This window comes from Impatiens glandulifera, chromosome 5 (genome assembly GCF_907164915.1).
Source record: "Impatiens glandulifera chromosome 5, dImpGla2.1, whole genome shotgun sequence".
Classification (NCBI taxonomy): domain Eukaryota; kingdom Viridiplantae; phylum Streptophyta; class Magnoliopsida; order Ericales; family Balsaminaceae; genus Impatiens; species Impatiens glandulifera.
The window spans coordinates 39,430,978-39,456,215 of record NC_061866.1 but is presented as its reverse complement, the minus strand read 5'-3'; the positions used below and the strand labels follow the sequence as shown (position 1 = coordinate 39,456,215).

The window sequence follows — 25,238 nt, the reverse complement described above, 5'->3', positions numbered from 1 at the left end:
CACAAACACATACATCCCTCATCCTCACGTTTACAATGAAAAGTCGCTCAAAAATTCAAAAGAAAAATTAAATGAAAGAAAATACAAAAGATCAAGAAATCTAATCTAAGTCTTATTCTTCCTCCTAGCTTTCTTGACTTCACGTCTCTTCTTTGTGCACTCGTGTGTCTCGAAATCAAAGGATGTCGCTCATTCCGCACATGCTACGATAAAACATCTATCTTTGGATTCCTCGATCTACTTATTAACTTAGTATCTAGAGTCATTATGCTAATAATCTATGAACTAACAACACAAAACACGAACTAGTTAAGTTATATTTTTTCTCTCTAAACTTTATTTTTTACTTTTTTATTATTTATTTTTTAGATTTTTTTAGACTTTTTCTCTTTTGTATTTTTTTATTATTTTTTTTTTGAAAAACGGTTTAAAATCATTTCATTAAGAAGCCCAAAAAATGGAGAGTCGAGAATAAAAATTAGACAAACCTAGCTTTGATTATAAGATAACAAACAAACGACCTTGAAGTTTCTGAATGGTAGAAATCAAACAACAGTACAATCAACGATTACAATTAACATTCACAATCTTTTTTGTTATTTCCATATTCGCATTGTAGGCCATGTTGTTTTCTTCCATGCCCCTTCCCCGCTCATACTTCACGAAAGGTGATTGAATTGTAGAAGATGATGATGTTTGTCTACTCTCATTGTTTAGCCTACCTCTATATGAACCTGTACTGATATGATAAACTGAATTCTTTTAAAGAATTTCAAAGCTTTTATCAATGTTTTTCTCTACTTCAGTTTTGCGAGTTTGAGGATCAACAACCCTAGTTTCCTCCTCACTCTTCTCCTCTATTATTTCTTTGCTTTCTTCTTTTGTTTGTTCCTTTTCTTTGTCTTCAGATTAAACTTCTTCATCATCCTCTATTTCTTTAATTTTATTGCCTTCTTCTTTCTCTGATCTTCCTTGCTTTCTTCCTATGTATTTTCTTCATTTTGTCTTCTTTATCACTATCATTGACTTCCACAATATACTATTCCATTCTTGATTTTTCTGTTTCATTTTTATTCTTTTTCGCTCCTTAGGCTTTCAGAATTTTATGCTCTTCCTCAATTGTTTTTGCACATTTAATACTAACATGTTGTAAAGTATTGCAGAAAACACACATGTTTGGCCTCCATTCATATGACATTTCCATGATTGTGGGTTTTCCCTTCCTATCAACAACTATCATATTCTTTGGAAGTGTACTTTGAGGATGCACTTCAATGCTTATTCTAGCAAAAGTAAGGTTCTCTCCTCCCTTTATAATTGGGTCTATATATAATGATTTTCCCAATAGACTAGCAAAGTGACTTAGAGTTTCTGTATTACATGTGTGCTGGGATGTTCCTAAGCTTGAACCATGTTTGGGTTGTTTCCTTTGACTTGCTTAGAAGACTCAATTCTTCAGACCATATATGCAATTTCATACAGTTGGATTTAATATAAGTATGCCCAATTTTTAGAACATCATTCAAGTTTGTTCCCTTTTTGAATTGTAGAAAATAGAGATCATAGATATTTGGAGAAACCTTCTTCAGTCCATTCTACTCCCAATGTTTCATTAGTGCTTCCTTGGTGACTGGGAAAGATACATGGTTCTTTCCTATGTAGTTCCCAGCAATTACATTTTTTCATTCTTTGACGCATTTCTCCTCCACTTCAGTGGGAAATTTAAATTCAAAAGGAGAGTTGAGAATCTCGACTTTTGTTTTAAACTCACCCAAGTAGATTTGACATTTGTATGCATGTTCCTCTACTTTTTTCTGCATTTTTTCCAGACTTAATTTACCTTCCAACTAGAAATTCTCCTAATAGTATATGTCTTTGATTTTGGGAACTTTATCGGTTCTCTCATTATTTCCAAAGACCAGTTAACTATCTTTTCATACTCTTCCTTCTTCAGTAAATTCCAATCCTTAAGGTAGTGTACATTCAATTGGGTATTGGTTTGCTGGATTTTATCTTTATTGAGCACAATCTCTCATTTCTTTGCATATTATCTTTTATTAAATAGGTAGAATGTACTTTATTGCCTCTATATAAGACTATATGTTTACACGTATTCATATATATAATAGTCACATAACAAACCAAAAGGCTTACGGACGTGACTTTGTTGCTCGGGCATGACAAGTCAACGACTTGGTAGAAATGAATTAGGGATTTTTGTTATATAGTTTGACAAGAATTAATAGAGAGGGGTGCTATTGTGTACCCCTCACCGTCAATCATAAATCCCTCATTTTCAAAGTAGGGGGATTGTTAGGATCTAGGTCGTTGATAGTGGACCGGGGTCTGGCCGGTTAGCACCTTTCACTTAACGGTTGGTGTTTAATCCGGTTAGAGATTAACACCGGGGTTTCAATACTACACAAACTGTCACAAACCCTTGAACCGAGTTCAAGTGCAGAAGTGGTTTGTTTCAGGTTGAAGCAACACGCACACAGGATGAATAAGGCCGGATTTGGGTGGAGTCGGTTTGAGATTCAGTAAATCGGTTTAAGTAAAGTTTAATCGGTTAGGGCGATGAGTCAGTTAGTATAAATCGGTTAGAATGTAGAGCCGACAGAAAGTAAAGAACAAGACAGGTTTTTATGGATGTTCGGAGATAAAACTCCTACGTCACCCCTTCCTCTCGAAACCGCGAGAAGGATATTCACTAAGGAATACACAAACACAATATCCGATCGAGACTTATTTGTTGCTCGATAAACACTCGTACAATTTTCACCGAAATTGTAATCTCACTTCAAATGCACACTTAAGCTCTTTAATCTTAGAGAGATAAACGCATCTTATAACTTGGGTTGTTGTAACTCTTAATTGTTGTCTCTTGTAACTTGTAACTGCATTTACTCCTCTTCAGCTCCTTCTTTTATAGGTGAAATATGTCAACGGTCACATTTCATCTCCTTGAATCTAATTGGTTGAGTAGAGGTTCAGTGATTCAGACCTGGCGGTTTAGGTTTCCAGTGCGTAGGTCAAACCGGCTAGGTTTGTCTTTTACTTAATGTAGCAACCGTCGGCTTGGCAGTTACCTGCACCTGGAAGGTTGCGCCTATGACTTATCCCGGAATGGAAAGATCTCTTCAGGCAGTCTTCTACAACCTGCAGAGTATCCTCAGACTTGTATGGATGTGGCAATGTTACAGTCTGTTCCTTTAGTATCGTCTTCCGCAGATACTCAAAATATTTGTTTGCACCGATTTGTAGATTGTACTTAGTTTGATGTTCTTGGCTTCTTTCTCTAAGTAGCTTCTTCATCGGTTTTCCGGTTGGATGCATTTCGGTTTAGGATGTCTACCGGTTGTTTAGGTTAACCAGATGACTTCAGGTTTTTCATAGCTTCAGGTTAACTAGATGACTTCCGGTTTTTGGTTACATCTTTTGCCTTGTCTTCTAACCGGTCTTGTCTTCTTGATCGGTTGGATTACTTGACCGGTTGGATTACTTGACCGGTTGGATTACTTGACCGATCTTGGTTCTTTAATCGTTCTTGCACAGGAAGTTTGTTTTGTTAAGTTCTTATTTAACCGGTTTAATTTATCTAACAGGGATCCACGAAGGGAAGAAATGATTAATCCGAGTTTTTTTCCTACGTTTATACTCATCGAACAAAATCACACAAAAGCCTCAAAGACGAGTTGTTACTTTCATTTCTCATTGAGAATCCTAGCACGTAATCAATAGATGTCTAGACTTCGTCCAATGGCGTATCTCTTATACTATCTTCATATCGGAGCCCCAAAACTTATGCAATTAAATGATAACAAAACATATTTGGGGGGAAGAACGTTAAAGCGTAGGATATATATATATATATATATATATATATATATATAAATATATCAAATTAGAATTTTTATTACTCATACCCTCCAATGTCTTAGTGATCATTTCTGGAGTCCGTATCGTCACATTCTTAGCAACAAAGGAGATAAAATTATCGGATTTGTAGTAGTTTTCTAATTCTCTAATTAAGAGTCACTAAAATATATATTTTTTTCAGTCGAAGGCCCTCCTACAGGTTTCCTCTCATTATTTCTATGGATTTCTCACTTTTTTTTACCATATATGTAGATGATTAATTGTCACTTGGCAGAACCTTTTCCGACATTACTTATCAAAAATTGGTCAAGGACAAAATTTACTATCGCTCAAAATTTTTGGTAGAAATTCTTCCTACACTATTTAATTTCCTTGTTTGATTTGTTGTACTTCATCACTTGTCGTTACGGATATTTAGAGTCACCCTCAAGAAATTATAAAATTGGTCGATCTTCGTCATTAAAATTTTAATTATTGTAAATATGTCATATTATTTAACACATAAATTTTTATGTAGTTGTTTTGATTATGTTGATATTATTTTGCAATTTAATTTTAGATATGTAACTCCTTATTTAAAATAATGAAAATTAAAAAAATTTCATAAAAGAAATATATATATATATATATATATATATATATATATATATTATAAAGATTTTAAAGGGCTATATGAGAATCTGAACTTAAAATGTTAAAGGTAGAAGAAAATTTACAAGATAAATGTTTAAAGATTTTAAAGAGAATATATATGAGAATTTGAACTTAATATTGAAGAAATGGTTGAAGTTGGAAATAAAGAGCAAAATTTCGTTGCTGAAAAATAGGGTGTTGATGAGAATCAACATAATATTGATGAAGATGTTGAACATAGAGAAGAAGAGATTAGTGAAGAGGAATATTATGTTATTCAAATAGAAGGTGTTGATAAAACAAACGTCATCCCCTCTTTTAGCATAGCGATAACAAGATGTGGATATCTACAGCCTCTTTGAGGTCCTGAGTTCGAGTCCGTCAAGCGATAAGTTTCACTCGTTTGATTAATCAGTTAAGTATGTTTGTGAGTTATGTTTAACCCGTGAGAATTAGTCTCACTCCAAAAGAGAATCGGAACCCAGCGTTTTAAGAAAATATAATAAAAAAAATCAACATAATATTGATGAAGATGTTAAAATTGTAGAAGAATAGATTCGTGAAGAGGAAGATGAAGGTGGAAGAGAAAAATCTCTTCGATAAAGTTCAAGGTTTAAGAATAATTCCATATGAGAAAAATTGTGAAAACCTCTTTCATGAGAATGGAAATGATAGTGAAGTGAGTGAAGATTAGTTGAAAATATATTAATGAGAGTGATCCTGGTAGTTACATATGGATGATAATTTTATAATAGTATAGTTAGATAATTTGATATTCTGATATATGATGATTATAAGGGTGTAACTTTTTGATTATATAAGATGAATTTTTGATGATTATAAAGATATAGCTTGTTGATTATATATCGTTTAATTTATTGATTGCTAATAAAGAGGTCCAGTGGTTCAAATATCATTGTAAATTTAAGAATTTCATCTAAAAAGAGAAGGTTAACGACTGCCACAAGTATGAGTGCACAACAAATGTCTACTCGTGTTCCTCCTCTTCGGGCAACCCCATTGAATCTAATTGCTCATGTTAAATCTCAGACAATACTATCAAAATTTTCTCCTTGTGTTCCTCATCATCCTTCTCGGACAACCTTATCGAATTCAATTGCTCGTGTTCCTTCTCGGACAGTACAGTCGATTCTCGCTCACTGTGTTTCTCCTCCTCCTCGGGCAGTCCCATCGAATCTAACTACTTGTTTTTCTCTTGTTCCTCCTCTTCCTTGGACAACATTGTTGAATCCACCTGCTAATAAAGTGGAAAAACACGAATTCGAGAAATGATTATCAACACAATTAAAAGGTACGAGTTACAAACGACCCAATAATGATTGATAGTATTATTCGGATTATAAAAATCCGAGACAAAAAATCCAATCTTCCAAATGAGGATGCTGAACAAAAAAACGCAATATCAACTTAAATTTGAGTGATGAAGAGAAAAACAAGACATCTTCTAATTTAAAAAATTCATTTAATGGAAAATAAATAATAATTTCAATTTTATTTTTCTAGATAGAGAAATTCAATTTTGAACATTAACATGTAAATAAAATATTTGATTCACAAAATTTGTTGCAAACTTATTATTTATTATCGAATGAAATTGTTATTGAATCCTATCAAATTAAGAAAGAAAAAGTGAGGCATTAAATTTAAAAATCGTATAAGTCTTAGATTATATAGGCTATATATCTGCCGCCGGTTAAAACCCTGAAATGATTCTTCCTCTCAACTAGTAGAGTTTCAAATGAGCAGGCGAGGACTGAGACTCGCTCTCTCCGTAGGCTCTTCTCGATCGGATTACCTTCACTCCCACAGTCGCCCAACGCCTTTCTCTTCTCACTCTTCCACTTTTGCTCGCCAACTTTTCCTATGCTTTCCAAGATTCATTAGCGATTCCTCGCCCGACAACCTCGAAGGTTTAATCCATCCAGACCTCCATCTTCCCGGAGAAGAACAATCTGGGTCAGATGGAAGATTCAGGTCTGACGGTTATGCCTTTCTTCGTGACTCTTTGATGGGTTCAGTTGCTGAATGCAGTCATTCGGAAGAAAAGTTAGAGTCTTGTAAGTCCTCAACTGATGCTGTCCTGATGTCTAATGCGATTAAGAACAGTACCGATGGTTTTGGAATCGGAACCCAGAATTTTCTTAGGCAATTCAGAGGGAAGTTAAATGAGGCATTGGCTGTAGATGTGTTGAAGCTTATTAAAAATGCTGACTTGGGTGTGAAGTTCTTCCTGTGGGTTGGTCGGCAGATTGGTTATCAACATACATTGCCTGTGTATAACGCATTGATAGAACTGATAGGGTGTGAAAGGAACAACAAGATGCCTGACCATTTGGTCAGGGAAATTAAGGACGATGATGAAGTGTTACTTGTGAAGTTACTAAATTTGATGATTCGGAACTTCTGCAAAAATGGGATGTGGAATATCGCTTTGGAAGAGCTGGGAAGGCTTAAGGACCTTGGTTATACACCTTCACGAGGGACCTATAATTGTTTAATTCAGGTTTTCCTGAAGGCAGAGAGGTTGGACACAGCATATTTAGTCTACAGAGAGATGTCGGAGAAGGGTTTTAGGATGGATGATCAAACAATGGGTTGCTATGTACACACTCAATGCAGAGCAGGTAAGTGGAGAGAAGCACTTGATTTAATTGAGAAGGAAAAGATTGGTCCAAATACTGTCATTTACACAACCATGATATCTGGATTATGCGAAGCTTCTCTTTTTAAAGAGGCAATGGAAATTATGAACATAATGCGGGTAAATTCTTGTGTTCCCAATGTTATAACATATAGGACTTTACTTTGTGGTTGTTTGAATAAAAAACAGCTAAGTAGATGTAAGAGAATTGTGAAGATGATGATTACAGAAGGATGTTACCCAAGTCCTAAACTATTTAATTCTCTTGTTCATGCTTACTGTCAATCCAGGGACTATTCATATGCCTATAAGTTGATTAAAAAAATGTTAGCATGTGATTGCAAGCCGGGTTATGTTGTTTACAACATCTTTGTTGGTGGCATATGCGGCAATGAGGAGTTACCAAGCTCGGATGCATTAGAATTAGCTGAAATTGCTTATAGTGAAATGTTTGCTTCTGGTTTAACGTTAAATAAAGTAAATGTTGTCAGTTTTGCAAGATGCCTGTGTAGTGCTGGAAAATTTGAGAAATCTTACAAGATTATTCATGAAATGATGAAGAAGGGTTTTGTACCGGACAGTAGTACATACTCCAAAGTTATTGGTTTTCTATGCCACGCGTCAAAAATAGAGAAGGCCTTCTTATTATTTGAAGAAATGAAAAGGAATGGTGTTACTCCAGACATCTATACATATACCATCTTAATCGATAGTTTCTGCAAAGCAGGTCTAATCCAACAAGCTCGCAACTTGCTAGATGAAATGAGAAAGGCTGGTTCTATACCTAATGTGGTTACGTATACTGCTCTTATTCATGGTTACTTGAAAGCAATGAAGATTATGGATGCCAACGAGCTTTTCTTAAGCATGTTATCAGAAGGTTGCATGCCAAATGTTGTTACATATTCCGCGTTAATTGATGGTCTTTGCAAAGCTGGCCATCTTGAAAGAGCTTGCCAGATTTATGAAAGAATGAGGGGAAATAAGGGAATTTCGGATGTAAATTTATACTTTGTTGGTGATGAAAGCGGTGGGGAACCTAATGTTATCACTTACGGAGCATTGGTGGATGGTTTGTGCAAAGCTCATAAGGTTGAAGAGGCAAGGAATTTGTTAGATGCGATGTCTGCTGCTGGGTGTGAACCGAACCATATTGTATTTGATGCTCTAATTGATGGATTTTGTAAGGCTGGGAAGCTAGATGAAGCCCGAGAATTCTTTTATAAAATGTCGGAATATGGTTATAGTCCGAATATATATACATACAGCTCTATACTTGATAAATTGTTTAAGGACAAGAAGATAGAAATGGCTTTGGATGTTATATCTAACATGCTGGATAATTCATGTCCTCCCAATGTTATTGTTTATACAGAAATGATAGATGGCTTATGTAAATCTGGAAAAACTAACGAAGCTTTTAAACTTATGAATATGATGGAAGAAAAAGGGTGCAATCCGAATGTCGTGACTTACACTGCCATGATCGATGGCTATGGAAAAATCGGTGAAGTGGATAAATGCATTGAAATCTTGAGACAGATGAGCGATAAAGGTTGTGCTCCTAATCATGTGACTTATCATGTCCTCATAAAACATTGTTGTGCCAATGGCCTTCTTGATGAGGCTTACCAACTACTAAAGGAGATGAAACAAACTTACTGGCCTATAAATGTGACAAACTATTGTAAGGTCATAGAAGGTTTTAGTCAAGATTTCATTGCTAATCTTGGGCTTTTAGATGAGATAGGTAAGACCTATTCTCTTGCTTTTAGTTCGGTTTATAGTATACTGATAGACAGCTTTTGCAAAGCTGGAAGACTGGAAGTTGCTCTAGAGCTGTATAGAGAAATTTCAAATTCTCAAGTTTGCTCATCTGCTGAGAGGAAACTGTATTCATCTTTAATTGAGAGCCTCTCACTCTCATGCAAGATTGATAGGGCGTTCGAGTTGTACAGCGATATGATAAGGAAGGGTGGTATACCAGATTTGAGTATCTTTTTCCACCTGATTAAAGGACTTGCTAATGCAAATATGTGGGAGGAAGCACTGCAGCTTTCAGATAGCCTTTGCCATATGGTATGTAACTTCAATCTCATCAAGTATGTAAAAATGTCAATGAACAATTGAGGGCAATAATGTTCTTATGATTCAAGCTTATTGCAATAAGTTTAAATAAGATGGACTCATCCATACATACTTGATTCCTTTTTGCATTCACTCAATGATGAAATATCCCTTGACGGGTTTGTTGCGTAATAACTGCATACATCTGAACTCTGCACTAACATTACTTTTATTAATCATTTATTTTAAATGATTAACTTTTCTTCATTATTCTTATTTGCTTATATTTTAATAGACAATGTGTGCATTTCTCACTAGGATTCTGATTCTAAATTCGGTTGATTGATACATTTAAGTGGATTATTTTGTTCTGTTTTTATGTCCTTTTGTCCTGGAAATTTGGCGAAAACCATGTTATGATTTGTGGATTTGGTTAGGGAGAAAAAACAAAGCCAACATAGAGGTAATGGAAAAAACTAGGAAATATAGATTGTTTCCTTGAACTGTCACAATCCACTCATTCATTGGAACAGATTATAGCAATTTAAAGTAAGACCACTTGAATAATTAAATTCAAATAACACTATCATTAGTTATGAAATCTCAAATCATATCTGAACTTTATTTCCTTCTAATTACTCTGAGTTTAAGGGTTATGTAGGATACTAGCTTGAGAAAAAAGGGATAATGACCTTTGAGTCTGTCTTAAAGTTCATTCTTCGGGCAGAAAATGACCTTTGTCTCTTATTTTTTTTCTTCTTTTCTTTATTCCGTGTTTCCTAGAAGCTTTACACTGATGTTCTGAAACCTTTACATGCTGTAATAGTAAAGATGGAGAGAGAACACATCAAGACGAATCTTATGAGTTTTAGAGGTATACAATTTGGACCATTTTACGTAGAAATAATTTTATAGGTACACAATTTGACCATATTACTTAGAGGCCCTATGAGTTTATATGTGATTTAGATGGTTTGTCCTTGAAACTTTACATAAGTTCTAAGGAACATATCCTATGTTCTTACTATGTGGCAGTAATAGAGTGGTGAAGGAGGGAGACAAACACACAAGGCTTTAGCTCTAATAGTGTAAATTGTTGGTGGTTAGTCATCTGATTTAAATACCTTGCTTAATAGCGTATAGGAACATAAAAAAACTAGGTCATGAATTACAATATGCATTGTTAATATGCCTTTAAACAAAAAAATATGATAGAAAATTACTATTAAAACTATGATTTCTTTCCAACCACGCTATTGTATAAAATGAGCATCATTGGAAGGTTGGAAGAGAATCTTGTCTGGTTGTTGGAGGAATCTTAAAGCTACTTTGGATACTTTAGGCGAGTAGGATCACTGCATTTAATTTTTGTTTGAAAATGGTCATGAAGACTCAAACCCACGACCAGAATCATTCTATTTATTGTTATGAAGTTCTACTACTTCATTGTTGACAATGGTTTTCTTTGCTGAAGGCCTTTCTCCACTTGGTTTTCTCATCTGTTACGTGTTTTTTTTGTAGGCGTGATTCTTTAAATATGGTTTGCATCATATTGAATGTATATCTGTTGTCAATTAATACTGCAACAAAACTATCAGTTGAACTATTGAAAATGAAAAAAAGTTAATACTTTTTTTTCCTGTTTCAAAATTTCTTCTTTGTGCCTGATATTTATTTGTCTTATTGGTTAATGGTGATTCATTGTGCAGGATATTGTCTGGGTTTCGAGTGAAGCTGCATTAAAGGATGCCTAAATCATTATAATGCAGTTGGGAGTTGGGACCTCCAATACAATGAAGTGCTCCTAGATGCTCACACAATGGTTTTTGGGAGACTGACATGGAAGTGGTCATCCATTTTTGCTGGCATTTGCTTGAACCTTAATGAGTAATTATTTTCCTGATAAAAGTTGTGGCACAAGGTAAATGATTAACATTCTTGCAGATGGACTGCGTAATTATCTAGTACTGCATTTGTCAAATAGATTTCTTTCTACATCATGGTCAAATTATTTTTTAGATCATGAAACAAATTATTTTCTAGATCATTGTAGTTTTTCGCGAACATAAAAGATGTTGATTTTTCAGGATTATGGTCAACATGAAAAAAATGGTATTACCAAAACAGCCCTTTATGTGCAACTTATGTTGCTTCATGTATGATGCAGGTTTTGGCTCCATGGGCGAAGTCTGGAAATCTTTTTCCCTAGTGAGAAAGTTACATTTGCACTGGATTTCTCCACTATTCTCTGGTTATGGCATCCATTTCTTAGATCATGTGACATTCTGGGGTCTGAAACTGGGAAGTGAAAAGCCTCACATGACCATTATGGTGATGCATGATACCAACAGCAATTAGATCAAGTACTAGCAGAAATGGATCCCCAGATCATAATCTCAAGTACATCGAAAAGAGCATACTTCACTGATAATTGAAGAAAAGTATTCCTGTGTTTCTTGCTGAATGACACGTGTCAGTTTGTCATTGGCCGGAATAACTTGTGCTTGATTCAGACTCTTCTTGGTATACCTCACCATCTATTTGCTTCCAACTTCCTCTGATACTTTTACATCTCCAGTATTGTTTTATGCTTTTGCATGTTTTCAGTGATGTAGTTGACTTTGGCTGTTTCTTATGCATCAATTAACCATTTCTTCCTTTCTCCTTTTGTAGGCGTCATTGCAGCTCATTAGATGAATATTGTTATTGCTTTGTTTGGCCAAAGTAAGAGTTCTATGATTCATGTTTTTCCTATTTTATTGCTACATATCATGTTACCCTAAAATGAATGTGATGCTGACCCTAAATTGGGTTTGTAGACTTTAGAGAAGATAGGGAAAGACTTTGTATCATGTTTCCCTTTGTATTTACCCTAGTGTTCTTTCCTTTTTTTTCTTCTTCTTGGAATAGCAATTTGAAATGTTTATTAGTTTGTCTGTGTACTCCTTTGCTACACAGATTTCATGTCTGATTATCAAGTCTTAGAATAAAGAAATTTAGTTGTTCCTTCTATGAGACCAATCTAGCATTTATAGGATAATGCTAGTTAGATCTATGGCTATAGCCCATTTCATATTTCTTTTTAGCCAACTGATTTGCTGTCATTTAATTTCCAGTCTGATTTTGATACATAATGGCGAGCGATACTGACCTCTTAAGTAGTTTTAGTAAAACAATTAGATATCTTCTTTCTAATGTGGTTGATTTTAAAGATTTTATCATAAAATCAAAACAAGTAGGGTTAGAGTAGATCTTTACCATTTAACATCCAATTAAATAAGGGGTCTAAAACATATGTAATTTATTAAGAGGCCTTGTTTGATCTGGGATTATTTGAATTAGTTATTTTTAATAACTTTGTTTGGTTTTAGAGTGGATTATTTGGGTAAAATGATCAAAATATCTTTATTATTTAATATTTTTAAATGGTATAAAAAATCAAGGGTAATTTAGTTGATGATTTGAATGATGTGATAGTAAATTGGATAGTGGCTTAATCCCACCTCAAACAAGCTCCTATACAAACTTTATACTTGATTATTATTATCATTTCTTGAATTATGCATCTTTAAATAGGAAATCATTTATTTTACTGAACCTCATGTTGTAAGCTAGTTGGAGCCTTTTCTATGAGAATCTCTTGTAAATCATAATGTTTTGGCAGGATTAATGACCCGACTAGAATATGATGAATCACGAGAACAAAGTTGATTAAGGATGAAGAAGACAGGCTCGGACTGCATCATTTAGACAAGAAATACCTCAAACAAATCGAAGAAGGTTCCAGTTCACTATGAAGGTTTACTTGCGTCGAGTATTATTTCTAAAGATCATATCTAAAGAATCCCTATTCAGAGGATCAACTAGGATGAATACCATTAAACCCCAGATAGTCTAATGTGGGTTATGTTCATGGATTTGACCAAGCAACTGGTTAAACGTGAGTCGATACTTACCCGTGAGTTTGAGTTACCTTGTCTTGTGGCTGATTATAAATTTCACCATAAACAGGAAAAGTTACTATAATTTTACTTTCAAAGTATTTGGTCAAATATGTATAATCAATTGAATTTCATTGAATAAATGAGATTTGTTTCAGGTAAATACCATACATATATTTATAACTCCCTATAATATATTTGTCAAATTTACAACTATTTTTATTTTTACTTTTTCTTTTTGTTATACATATATATTTTTTTTATTTGACTGTTTATTTTTATTTTTCTCACTTTTTTATTTGTTTAAAATAATTCTTTAATTTAATTTTGAGTTAAATTTTGACTATAGACTTTGATTTGTTAAAACATTATTTTTAATTATTTTCGATTCTCTAACTTCTTTTTATCAAATTTTGACCCAAATATGATGTTATATGTAACATACAAATAAATTAATTAAATCAAGATAGTTGTAGAAATAAAATTTTCATATTAAAACTATATTTTTTTAAAAATGTAAGTTTTTTTTTCCTTGACAAAAGTATATATTAATGTGGTTGGTTTTTAGAAAACACATACATTATAAATTAATTAATCTTTTTGTTAAAAATAAGATTTTTTTTTGTAACTTCAAAAATATTATTAACAAGAATCAATATTCTTTTTTAAAAATTAGGTCAATTAACACACTTAATAATTTGACAATAAGATATGTTTTAGATTTAGGTATTCTTTTGAGCATGAATTCATTGTTTAGAATGTATAACTTTTAAGGATTTGTTTATTGTACATTATATTTCATTTAAAATATCTTTTTATACACTAATTTGTTTGATAAAATTTTATAAATTTATTTTGTATTTTAAAAAAAAAATATATATTTTTATTAAAATATAAAAGATGATGAGGCTAATAATTTTAAATAAAATTTAAAACGTAATGTTACGACCCATTAGTGTCACGACCCATTCAAAAGAATGTCGAGGCTCATTAAAATTTGGGCCTTCACAATGCGTTAATCTTCTTAGTCCAAGGGGAGGCCCAATCGCCTAAGTAATCCAACCCAAAAAATATTCTAGTTAAGGAAGAAATATTTAATTTAAAAAGAAATATATTTTTGTTAACAAATGAATATTCTAATTTAAGAAGTGATATTCTAATTTAAGAAGAAATATTCTAGTTAAGGAAGAGATATTCTAGGTTAAGAAGATATATCCTAAATTAATGTAATTAATTTGTAATTGGAATACAATTCCTAAATTAGTACGTCATAAGTCATATAAATACCTCAAAGATATTACATTGTAATTAATAAATATTATATCAATACAATTCTTACTCTCAAACTATTTCTCCCTCTAAGTTCTTCTCGCATTGTCTAAAGAGACTTACTAGCTAGAATCTGAGTCGATCTAGCCTAGTGCCACACGGGTCGAATTTCAGCCAATGACAAGTGGTATTAGAGCAAGGTTGTGCTTCCACATTCAAACTAAAAGAGATGAATTCACGTACTACCATCACTAAGGTTCCGATCGACCAACATAAGAACAAGAGAACCAAGAGGGATAAGTACGTCGAGAGAGGTGCTGCCATGGAAGCGCAGGTGACCCGACTTAAAGAAGACATGAGCGAGCACCAAGAAGCTCATGAAGTGTTTAGCGCAATGGTCGATAGAGTGACGATGTTGGATGAGAAAAGTGAAAAGTTAGAGAATGAGGTCATGGGGATTATTAACAATTCGAATCGTAGCATTCGTGACGAAGTGTTGGGATAGGTTCGAAAGGAGATTAATGATATTCGGCAGGAATTACTTGAGACAATCCGAGGAGAAGCCCATGCGATAATCGACGCCCTCCAAAGGAAAATGATGGGGAGACTCGATGCGATGGAAGGTGGGATTGGGTGGAATGGAGGGGAACTTCGAGGTGCGACACCTCATCGAATGAATGTTCCCAAGCCAACTCAATTCAAAGGCTCGAGGAGTGCAAGGGAAGTTGAGCACTTCCTTTGAAACATGGAACAATATTTCCGGGCATCAAGCATACTTGATGATCGCACCAAGTTACAAACAACCCTTTTTTTCTTGATAAAGATGACGATATTGTGGTGGAGAAGTCGTGAATCAGACATTGAACGAGGTACGTTGAGGATGGAAACATGAGAAAACTTCAAGACTGAGTTCAAGCGCCAATTCTTCTTAGAAAATGCCGATTTTGAAGCACGGAAGCGGCTAAGTCAACTTATGCACAACAGAACCATCAAGGAGTATGTGAAGGAGTTCTAAGAATTGATGCTCGAGTTACTTAGTTTAACGAAACAGGAGCCTCTATTCGCGTTTGTTAACGGTTTAAAAACTTGCCAATGTGCAGAACGTCTCCGAGATAATTATGGTTGCAGAGAGGTTGATCGAGCTCAAGGTGTCCGTGAACAAGCCAAAGTTCATCATAGATGATGAGGAGAAAAGTATGGGAGATTGCCCACATGATAAGGAGAAAGGTGGGGGAGACCGCGCACCCAATAAGTGACAGCCAAACAACAAATCAGGAAGACAAATCGACGAATCGAGTAAGCCAAGAACTTGTCACATTTGTGGTGCTACCAACCACATACAATTCATGTGCCCGTTCACAAGTAAGAATGTTGCGATAGTTCGAGAAACTAAGTCCTCCGATGAGGAAGAAATGACTCAAATAGGATCCTTAAGACTACTTAATGTTTTGAAGGCTAGTATTGCGGAACTGATCAAGGGAACAAAAAGGGGCTTGATGTTTGTGGATGTCTTGATTGGGAGAAGGCACATCAAAGTACTAGTGGATACTGGAGCTACCCACAACTTCATGCGTGAAAAAGTGGCTAAGGCGTTGGGTCTTTACATCAACCCAACGAGAGGGACGGTCAAGTCTATGAATACAACAGTCAAGCTGGTGGCCAGAGAGGCTAGGGGAGTGCACACCAGGATCGGAGAATGGAAGGGAAAATGTCTCATTCCCACGTTTGCGACCCCGACTGAACCACATTGCCGAGAGCATGTCCATTCCCTCTAATTCTTTTCTTGTTGGTATCACACTAGTCTTCCAGTGATCCAAAATAATTAAGGATTCTGAATAAGGCATTATACAAACACGTACATGATCGAACCATTGTAGTCCCAACACTACATCGCAGTTATTCATAAGGACTAACGTAAACGAGATTGTTCCCTTCCAGTCTCTGATCCTTGTGTGCACTTCCTTAGCCTCCCCGACCACCGACTTGACTGTTGTATTTACATACTTGATCGTCCTTCTCGTTGGGTTGATGCGAAGACCCAACGCCTTAGCCACTCCTTCACGCCTGAAGTTATGGGTAGCTCCAATTCCACTAGTGCTTTGATGTGCCTTCTCCCAATTAAGGCATCCACGAACATCGAGCCCCTCTTTGTTTCCTGGATCGGTTCCGCAATACTAACCTTCACAACATTGAGTAGTCTTAAGGGTCTTATTTGAGTTCCTTCTTCCTCATCGGAGGACTCAGTTTCTCAAACTGCCGTAACCTTTTTACTTTTGAACGGGCACATGAACTTTATCTGGTTGGTAGCACCACAAATGTGACAAGTTCTTGACTTACCCGATTTATCGGTTTGTCTTCTCAAATTGTTGTTTGGCTGCCACTTCTTGGATGGGCGGTCTCCCCCACCTTTCTCCTTATCATGTGGGCGGTCTCCCCCACTTTTCTCCTTATCATCTCTGATGAACTTCGGCCTGTCCACAGACACCTTGAGCTCGATCACCCTCTTAGCAACCGCAATTGCCTCAGAGATGTTTTGCACCTTGGCTCTTTCTAATTCTAACTGTGCCCAAGTTTTTAAGCCGTTAACAAACGTGAACAGAGCCTCATGTTCTGTTAGACTAGGTAACTCGAGCATCAATTCTTGGAACTCTTTTACATACTTCTTGATGGTCATGTTGTGCACAAGTTGACTTAGCCGCTTCTGTGCTTCAAAATCGACGCTCTCTAGGGGCGCTTGAACTTGGTCTTGAAGTTTTCCCATGTTTCCATCCCAACGTACCTCGTTCAATGTCTACTTTACACCTTCTCCACCACAATAGCTCCATTTTTATTAGGAAGAAAGGGGTCGTCTATAACTTGGTGCGATCATCAAGGATGTTTGATGCCCAAAAATACCGTTCATGTTCCAAAGGAAGTCCTCAACTTCCTTTGTAGTCCTCGAGCCTTTGAACGAAGTTGGCTTGGGAACATCCATTCAATGAGGTGCCACACCTCGAATTTTCCTTCCATTCCACCCAATCCGACCTTCCATCGCATCGAGCCTCCCCATCAGTTCCCTTCGGAGTGCCTCGATTATCGCATGGGCTTCTCCTTGGATTGTCTCAAGTACTTTCTGTCGGATATCATTAATCTCCCCTAGAATCGATTCCATTACTTCGTCACGAATGCTACGATTCGAATTGTTAATGATCCCCATGACCTCATTCTCCAACTTTTTACTTTTCTCATCCAACATCGTCACTCTATTGGACACCGCGCTAAACACTTCGAGAGCTTCTTGGTGCTCGCTAATGCCTTTTTCAAGCCAAGTCAGACGTGCTTTAATGACAACACCTCTCTCGACGGACTTATCCCTCTTGGATCCCTTGTCCTTATATTGGCCGGTCGAAACCTTAATGATGGTAGTACATGTAGGGGTGTCAATTCAGGTGGGTCGGGTGGGTTCGAGTCGGGTTGAAGGAGGTGCATTATAAAAAAAAATTCAACCCGAACCCGACCCAAACCTGAACCAACCTGAAAACAACAAACCCGAACCCGAACCCAGACGAACCCGACCAACCCGACTAACCTGACTAACCCGAAATAAGACTTTTATTCCCTTGTTCTAACAAAGCTTAAGCAATATCACGAGTTTTCTATCTAGAACATTGATTAAGGATATGACAGCGAAGATTACATATTCTCATGCTACTATCAGCTTTATATGTAATTCCACATGCTTTACATTTACATCGCAAATCTTCTCCCTCTATTTTAGGAAGCATATCAAAATACTGCCACCACTTTGATTTTAATGGTCTCTTTCGTTTACCAATACCAATTTTGGAGGCTTGATATTGGGAATCAATGCACATTTCTTTATTTGCATCTAAATTTGTCATAAGTGAACCCTCCACACTATCCTCCTCAAGATCAAGATTAATTTGTGAACTCATTTTATTGCTGGATACTAGCGGAGTTCAAGAGATTAAAAAAGATGAAAATTAGAGAAGGAATGTATATTGAAGAGAAGTGAGAAAGATGGAAGAAAAGGAATAGTGAGAAAGACGGAAGGAAGAAAATGAATAGAAATTAAGGATATGGGTTAGGCCCGTTAGGGTTTTTGTAAGGTAGGCAAGTTATTTTTTATTAATATATTAGGTGGGTCGGGTTGGGTGGGTGGGTTCGGGTTGATGAGTGACCTGATTTTTTAATTCAGGTCAAACCGGGTTAACCCAACCCAACCCAATTTTCTTTTTCAGGTTATATTTTAGGTCTGACCCGAAATGATTCAAACCCGAAAACCCCCAACCCTAACCCAATATTCTTCGGGTCGACTCGTGTCGGGTTGGCGGGTCGAGTTCATTTTTGACACCCCTAAGTACATGAATCCATCTCTTCCAGCTTGAATGCGGAAACACAACCTTGCTCTGATACCACTTGTCATAGGGCCACACATAGGAACCCCATAATTTCAATGTGGGATTCAAGTCCCATTCCTTAACATTTAGAATAATTGCAATCCTCCATGTTTAGCCACCCAACGTCCACGCGGACAAGGTCCCGAAAATCTCCTAGAGATCCCACGCTTAGCCGCCCGACATTCATAGGCTGAGTCGCTAGTAACTGCCAAGGTTCCAGGAAACTCCCTCGCATAACCAGGCACAAACGTTTCAACGCGGAGGCCCGCTCTGATACCAATGTAACAACTCCTAGGAGAACCACACCTTAAAAGCTAGGGGAGTGCACACCAAGACCAACGTTTGGAAGGGAATAGTCTCATTTATGTTAGCCCCTATGGATGACTATAATGTAGTGTTGGGATTAAAATGGTCCGATCAAATATGTTCTTGTATTATGCCTTATTCAAATTCCTTAATTATTTTGGATCACGGGAAGACTAGTGTGATACAAACAAGAAGAGAATTAGAGGGAATGAGCATGCTCTCGGCAATGCGGTTCAGCTAAGGTCGCAAACTTGGGAATGAGATATTTTCCACTTTTGCTAGGATGGATGATAGGGGCGGGTCCAAGGGAAAAGAGGAAGTACCCGATGAAGTCTAGATAGCGTATGGGGAGGCCTTTGAGGGCTCAAGGCCAAATACACCACACAACCATCTACTCCACAATGTTTGACCACATGTTACGTTGATCAAAGTCAGTTCACCTTCACTCTCGCCAAATCCTTAGGAGAGGAAACAAATCTTGATCAGGCATCTTTGGACGAAGACACCAAAAATATGAAGAAATGGACAGATCTGAAGAGGCGTGCAATCGGGTTCAAGGAGGGGGCTGAGGAATGGGGAAATTACTCCCGCAACAATGTAAGTTTCTACAATATTTTCTCAAGGTTCTTGTGCGTATATACGAGAGACCGTTTAAAATCGAACGGCGTGGGGGGAAGGTCTACCCGATGCTGAGAAAAAGATGATCACTTATGGCAATTCAAGTAGAAGATTGAAGAGTACTAGTTCAAGGTCAAGCCGAGGACGACCACGACTTAGGTGAGGTAGAATGTTACGACCCATTAGTGTCACGGCCCATTCAAGAGAATGTCAAGGCTCATTAAAGTCTTGGCCTCACATTGCACTAATCTTCCTAGCCCAAGAGGAGGCCCAATCGCCTAAGTAGACCCAACTCAAAGAATATTCTAGTTAAGGAAGATATTCTAATTTAAGTAGAGATATTTTAGTTAAAGAAGAAATATTTTAATTTAAGAAAGAATGTTCTAATTTAAGAAAGTATATTCTAGTTAAGGAATGAATATTCTAGTCAAGGAATAAATATCCTAATGTAAATAAATTGTAATTGTGATGTGATTCTTAAATTAGTATGCCATAAATACTATAAATATCTCAAAGATATTAAATTATAATTACTAAATATTATATCAATACAATTCTTATTCTCAAACTCTTTCTCTTTCTAAGTTCTTTTTGAATTATCTAAAAAGCTTAATAGTTAGAATCTGACTTAAACTTCAGTCACTCAATCCTGCCAAAATTTATTTTGATTATTCTTATTATTATTTACCATCTCAAAATATTTTAACTTATTTTTAATAAATTAAAAAATATATTTATTTCAATATTAAAAAACAAATTATATAAATTGATTAGTTTCTACAAGTTTTAATAATAAAAAAATAATAATAAAAAGTATACGATTGATATGAATATTAAAAGTTTAGTTTTATATAAATATTTTATTATTTAAAAAAAAGTTACATATATTAGAAGTTGTTTGATCTTGATTTTTATTGGAATGTTTTGAGAATTTGTCCAATAAAAACAAAATAAATTATTTGGATTTTTATTTAATTTAATAATTAAATAAAATTAGATAAAAAATGAAGAAACAAAATAATTAAAAATAAAAAATAATTTTATTTATATTTAATAATATTTTGTTTGTAATTAAAAAAAATTGAAATGCCAAGTAATATCTCTAGCTGTAAACAAATTTTGAAAGTTTCAATAATAAAGATAATAAAGGTGTAAAATCAAATAAAAATAAATATATAAAGAAGTTTATACATGAAGTTAGTATAGAAGAAAGAAACAATACAAAGTTTTATCATAATATATTTCAAATAAAATATAATGTACATTACTAAATATCAATTTTCTTTTATTAAAATATAAATATAATTCTGATTTAAAAGTAAAAAAAACTTAAACGGGAAATAAAATTAATGATTATCGATGATTTTAATAAAATAATAATTATTTTTAATAAAAAGAATTAAAATTATTAATATATATAAATAAAATAAAAAATTATAATTTAAAATAAAGGTATTTTATTATTTTTGTTGATGAAATATATAATTGTTAAGAATTTGATTATTTGAAAAATTGATGTTGTCCAAATAGAACCAGGCCGCACAAATTTTAAATCGCGGCTATAAAACGCAGCCCTATCGGTGACGCCATTAACGAACGTCAGTAGCCGTCCGATATTGCTCCTCTGAACGCCGAAATCCATCTATTCTGCCACAAGCACATCCGAATAGTGAAGCTTCAACTGTGTTCTTCAGCCGATATCTTCCTTCATCCGTACAGGTTAGTCTGTTTTCCCTCACTATGTTCTATCTGCCGATTTCGTAGAAAAAACCTAGGTTAACATAGTGATTTAAGTGGATTGAATGTCTAGCTTAGTTTTCTCTGTCACTAAAGTTTGGATTCTTATGGTTGTATCAATTTTAAGGAAATATGAAAATAGTGAGTATGACATTTTAGGTTTTCTTATGTTATGTATTGTATATTGAGAGTTTGTCAATTTGCATTAGTTGAATAAAACACCAAGCCAGAACTAGCAATTGAGAGGGATACAGTTGTATCTCATTCTACATCCTTCTTGATACATGTTCTTCCACAGTTGAAGTTAAAGGTTATGTTTCCTGCTTGTAGGATTTTTTTGGCTGTTTGCATTGCACTCTCTTGAGATATACTCTTATGAACAAAATCTGGTGTTTCTCTTCTATTATTAATTTATTATACATAAGATCTTTGGATATGTTATTTATCTGCTTAAAGTACTTCTTAAAACCTTTTGTGAACATGTGTATTTCACTCAAGCGCGTTATATATATCATCTTTCTGTTATGTTTTGGTAGTTCACCATTGTTAGTAGTTAAGCTTATGTTATTTGAAGCCTAGTATGGACCATAAGCTTGAATGGAAGTTGGTTCTTTCTTCACATATATGTGAGAAAATTAATTTAGATCTTATAAAATCAGCTCTAGTTCATGTTGGTGCAAAATCCTTGTTATTATGACTGAATTTAAATAAATCTAGACAGTTCTTCTCAAATGCATTCTAAGGTATACCTTGTTCTCATGGTTGAAAAAATTGGGTTGAGAATAAAAAGTTAAGAAACAGGAGAACTTTTTATAACATGACTTGCCGTGCGCATTTGATCATGAGTTCCATCTTTATGATCCTGGCTGAGGTTTGCTCGAGTTCTCTGGTTTCTTCTGCACGCGAAATAGTTGATCTTCTTGAGGATCTGATAGTTCGGTATATTTTGTTATGGTTTTGGCACTGTGGGACAGTTTTGATTGTTTTTGTGTTTTGATAGTTTTTGCTGTCCTTCTCATTTTTGGCCTTTTGGCTTCTGTTGTTCAGCTGTTTATTTTTCCGATGCTTTTGTGGTAGTTTGCTCAAACAACCTTTTAGGCAATACGTTTTTTTTCAAATAAAGTAGACAAATCTTATTTTCCATAACTTTTAGATGCTTGAAGAAGAAAAGTAAACAAAATCGTGTTCCTCTGTTTGTCTTTTCCCCTCAAATTGTGTACCTCTACTTGTTATCACAGGAACTGAGAGATGGCTGAAAGCAGCAAAGATCTTTTGGAGTTGGAGACTCGTAATTCTTCTACTTCAACTGTAGGTATTTTCCTGTCCTCCCTATTATCAGACATACCTTATTCCTTCTTTAGATCTCAAGTTGATCTTCCTGTACTTTTTGTGTCTGTTATTCTTTGTTTAACTATTGTTGCCCCATGTGTGATTACTTTGATAAATCTTCTTATGAATGTGGTTTTTCAGAATCTCTTCTTCTAGTGTGCAAAAAAGATGGATCTAGCAAAGGCCAAATCTCAGAATCAAAATGCCATGGTGGCGAGTCTAAAACTTCTTCTGTTCCCACAAGTCAAGGTACTCATGAGCCAATTTTCATAATATTTTGCCTTTTGTTTCTTTTATAATTCAAAAAAACAATAATTTAGTTCCCAAATTAAAATGGTATGACACATAAAAAAAGCAAGTTTATACATGAAAATTTTCAACCTGGCAAAAATGCACATGTACTAATCAAAGAGTAAGATTACTCATAAACTTGTATTAATGATGTGAAAACCAATCATTATTTAAATTATATTGGATTTGTTAATGTAAACAATGATTCTGTTTACACAAATCTCGTGATGAAGAGGAACAACCAACAATGTCGCCAAATCCATGATTGTTGAAATATCATTTACAAAGATAGACATTCAATCCATGGTTGTAAAAATTTTATATTGTCTATGGTTATTTAGTTTTATTGAATAATGGGTAAATAATACCTTCAATAAATCCATATAGATTTCACAAAATTCATTTATATCATTTACAAATCCAGATGCTCATTGAATTTTGGATTTTAAAATTTTCTCTTCCTCAGCAATGGTTATTTAGTTTTATTGAATAGCGGGTAAATAACACCTTCAATATATATCCATACATATTTTGAATTAGGATTGATAGTGTTTCTTCAACTATTAACTATAAAGTGTCAATATATTTAATATTACTCCAGAGCATAAAATGAGATAATGAATACTCGAGAGAATGCCACTTCCTATTATAATTATGTGTTAATAATCTAGGATAGTTATATATCTCTTAAGAAGATAGTTATCCTTAACTCGGATTTAGCCACTAATCTGAATTATCTCTAACGATATCTCGGGTTGAATATGGCAGTTCTGGGAAAGGTGAAAGATTTCCTGGGTATCATGTCAGAGTCAAACAAAATGCTAGAGAAAAGCGCAAAGGTTTGTGGAAGTGTTATTATTATTATTATTAATATGCGTTTTCTAGAATTCTGACTCATTTTGTATTCAGGACAATGCTAAGGACTTCAATATTGAAATGCTCAATGGCAACGAAACCGAGTACATTGAAATGGTAAAATGGTAAATTAGCAACTTCTATCGATGTTTGATTAGTTCTAATAATAATAAGAATAATAATATAGGATTTGATGTTGGGTGTTGCGGATCTGCATACTCCAGAGGCTATTGCTGCAGCCGAGGCTGCCATTGCTAGTGGTCAACAGGTGATTTCGTTAGAAGATTCTGATGATGATAGCAGCGGTTCTGAGAGTGATGAAGAAAACGATGATATTGTTGTTGATGGAAAAGAGGAGGATAAGTCCTCGAGTAAGAAGAGGAAGAAGCCGTCTGATAACAAGAAACAGAAGAAGATTGTTGAGCTCTCATGAACACGATTCATCAACTAAAGATTGAAGTAAGAAGAGTTTTCTTTTTATTTAAGTTAGATGTCATGGTTAATTGAACCTATGTACTCAATACTCATAGCATTTCATGCGTTCTTTGTGTTTTATGAAGTTGTTATAGATTGGAGTTGTTTTTTCTAAAGGTATGAAAAAAGAAGCCTAAAATCTAGATATAAATTGTATTCTTCAAATACTTAATTTTAAATTGACTTATTAATTTTGATCTTATCTAACATGAATTGGGTTAATTCGTTTAATATTTAAATATAAACCTAAATTATAGGACTTGGTTATAAATTATATCAAAGTTTTTTTTAATTATATATATATATTTAAAAAATCAATTAATACATATTACTTATGTAAAAAGTATTTTCTTTTTAATTCTACTCTATATTTTTATGTTATTATTTTAATGTACAAAACTTATAAAACATTCCTTTATAAATTATTATAATATATATATTTTTTTTCGAGGAATAACATAATAATTTTAAAAAAATATTATTAATTAAATACCTATCACATTCATATTATTTATTAATCACACTAATGTTATATATATTTTTTAAATTTTATAACATTAATGTGATATATATTTAATTTAAAATTATTATGTTATTTCTCATAAATAAATAAATAAATATATATATAAGATTTAATGTACAATTTCTCTTTTGAATTCTCAACAATATTTAGTTTTTTCTCTATCTAATGAAAAAAATAAAATTAAAAATATACTCCTCTTACCCTTTTCAATTAATTTGTGAGGTACTTTTTTTTTTCACGATCCAATTTTTTAT

The 25,238-nt window shown here is 34.3% G+C and overlaps 2 protein-coding genes across 2 annotated transcripts; both read left to right on the top strand.

The window, feature by feature from the left end:
* Positions 1-6,249: 6,249 nt before the first annotated feature.
* Positions 6,250-11,638, top strand: LOC124938653 (pentatricopeptide repeat-containing protein At1g06710, mitochondrial). Its single transcript, XM_047479133.1, has 3 exons — positions 6,250-9,253; positions 10,951-11,162; positions 11,409-11,638. The coding sequence occupies exons 1-2, from the start codon at positions 6,272-6,274 to the stop codon at positions 10,993-10,995; spliced, it is 3,027 nt and encodes a 1,008-aa protein (XP_047335089.1). The 5' UTR covers positions 6,250-6,271; the 3' UTR covers positions 10,996-11,162; positions 11,409-11,638.
* Positions 11,639-21,313: 9,675 nt separating this feature from the next.
* Positions 21,314-24,571, top strand: LOC124939912. The gene is made up of 6 exons (XM_047480373.1): positions 21,314-21,494; positions 22,751-22,824; positions 22,983-23,090; positions 23,901-23,971; positions 24,042-24,104; positions 24,175-24,571. The coding sequence occupies exons 2-6, from the start codon at positions 22,761-22,763 to the stop codon at positions 24,418-24,420; spliced, it is 552 nt and encodes a 183-aa protein (XP_047336329.1). The 5' UTR covers positions 21,314-21,494; positions 22,751-22,760; the 3' UTR covers positions 24,421-24,571.
* The last annotated feature ends 667 nt before the right edge of the window (positions 24,572-25,238 follow it).

What these genes read in the sequence shown, in the direction of transcription:
- LOC124939912 (XM_047480373.1), top strand. Translation starts at nt 22,761, where the DNA reads ATGGCTGAAAGCAGCAAAGATCTTTTGGAGTTGGAGACTCGTAATTCT. An exon ending in TTCTTCTACTTCAACTGTAG is followed by an intron (nt 22,825 to 22,982) that starts GTATTTTCCTGT and finishes GTGGTTTTTCAG; the next exon opens with AATCTCTTCTTCTAGTGTGC. An exon ending in AAACCGAGTACATTGAAATG is followed by an intron (nt 24,105 to 24,174) that starts GTAAAATGGTAA and finishes ATAATAATATAG; the next exon opens with GATTTGATGTTGGGTGTTGC.
- LOC124938653 (XM_047479133.1), top strand. Translation starts at nt 6,272, where the DNA reads ATGAGCAGGCGAGGACTGAGACTCGCTCTCTCCGTAGGCTCTTCTCGA. An exon ending in CAGATAGCCTTTGCCATATG is followed by an intron (nt 9,254 to 10,950) that starts GTATGTAACTTC and finishes TTCATTGTGCAG; the next exon opens with GATATTGTCTGGGTTTCGAG.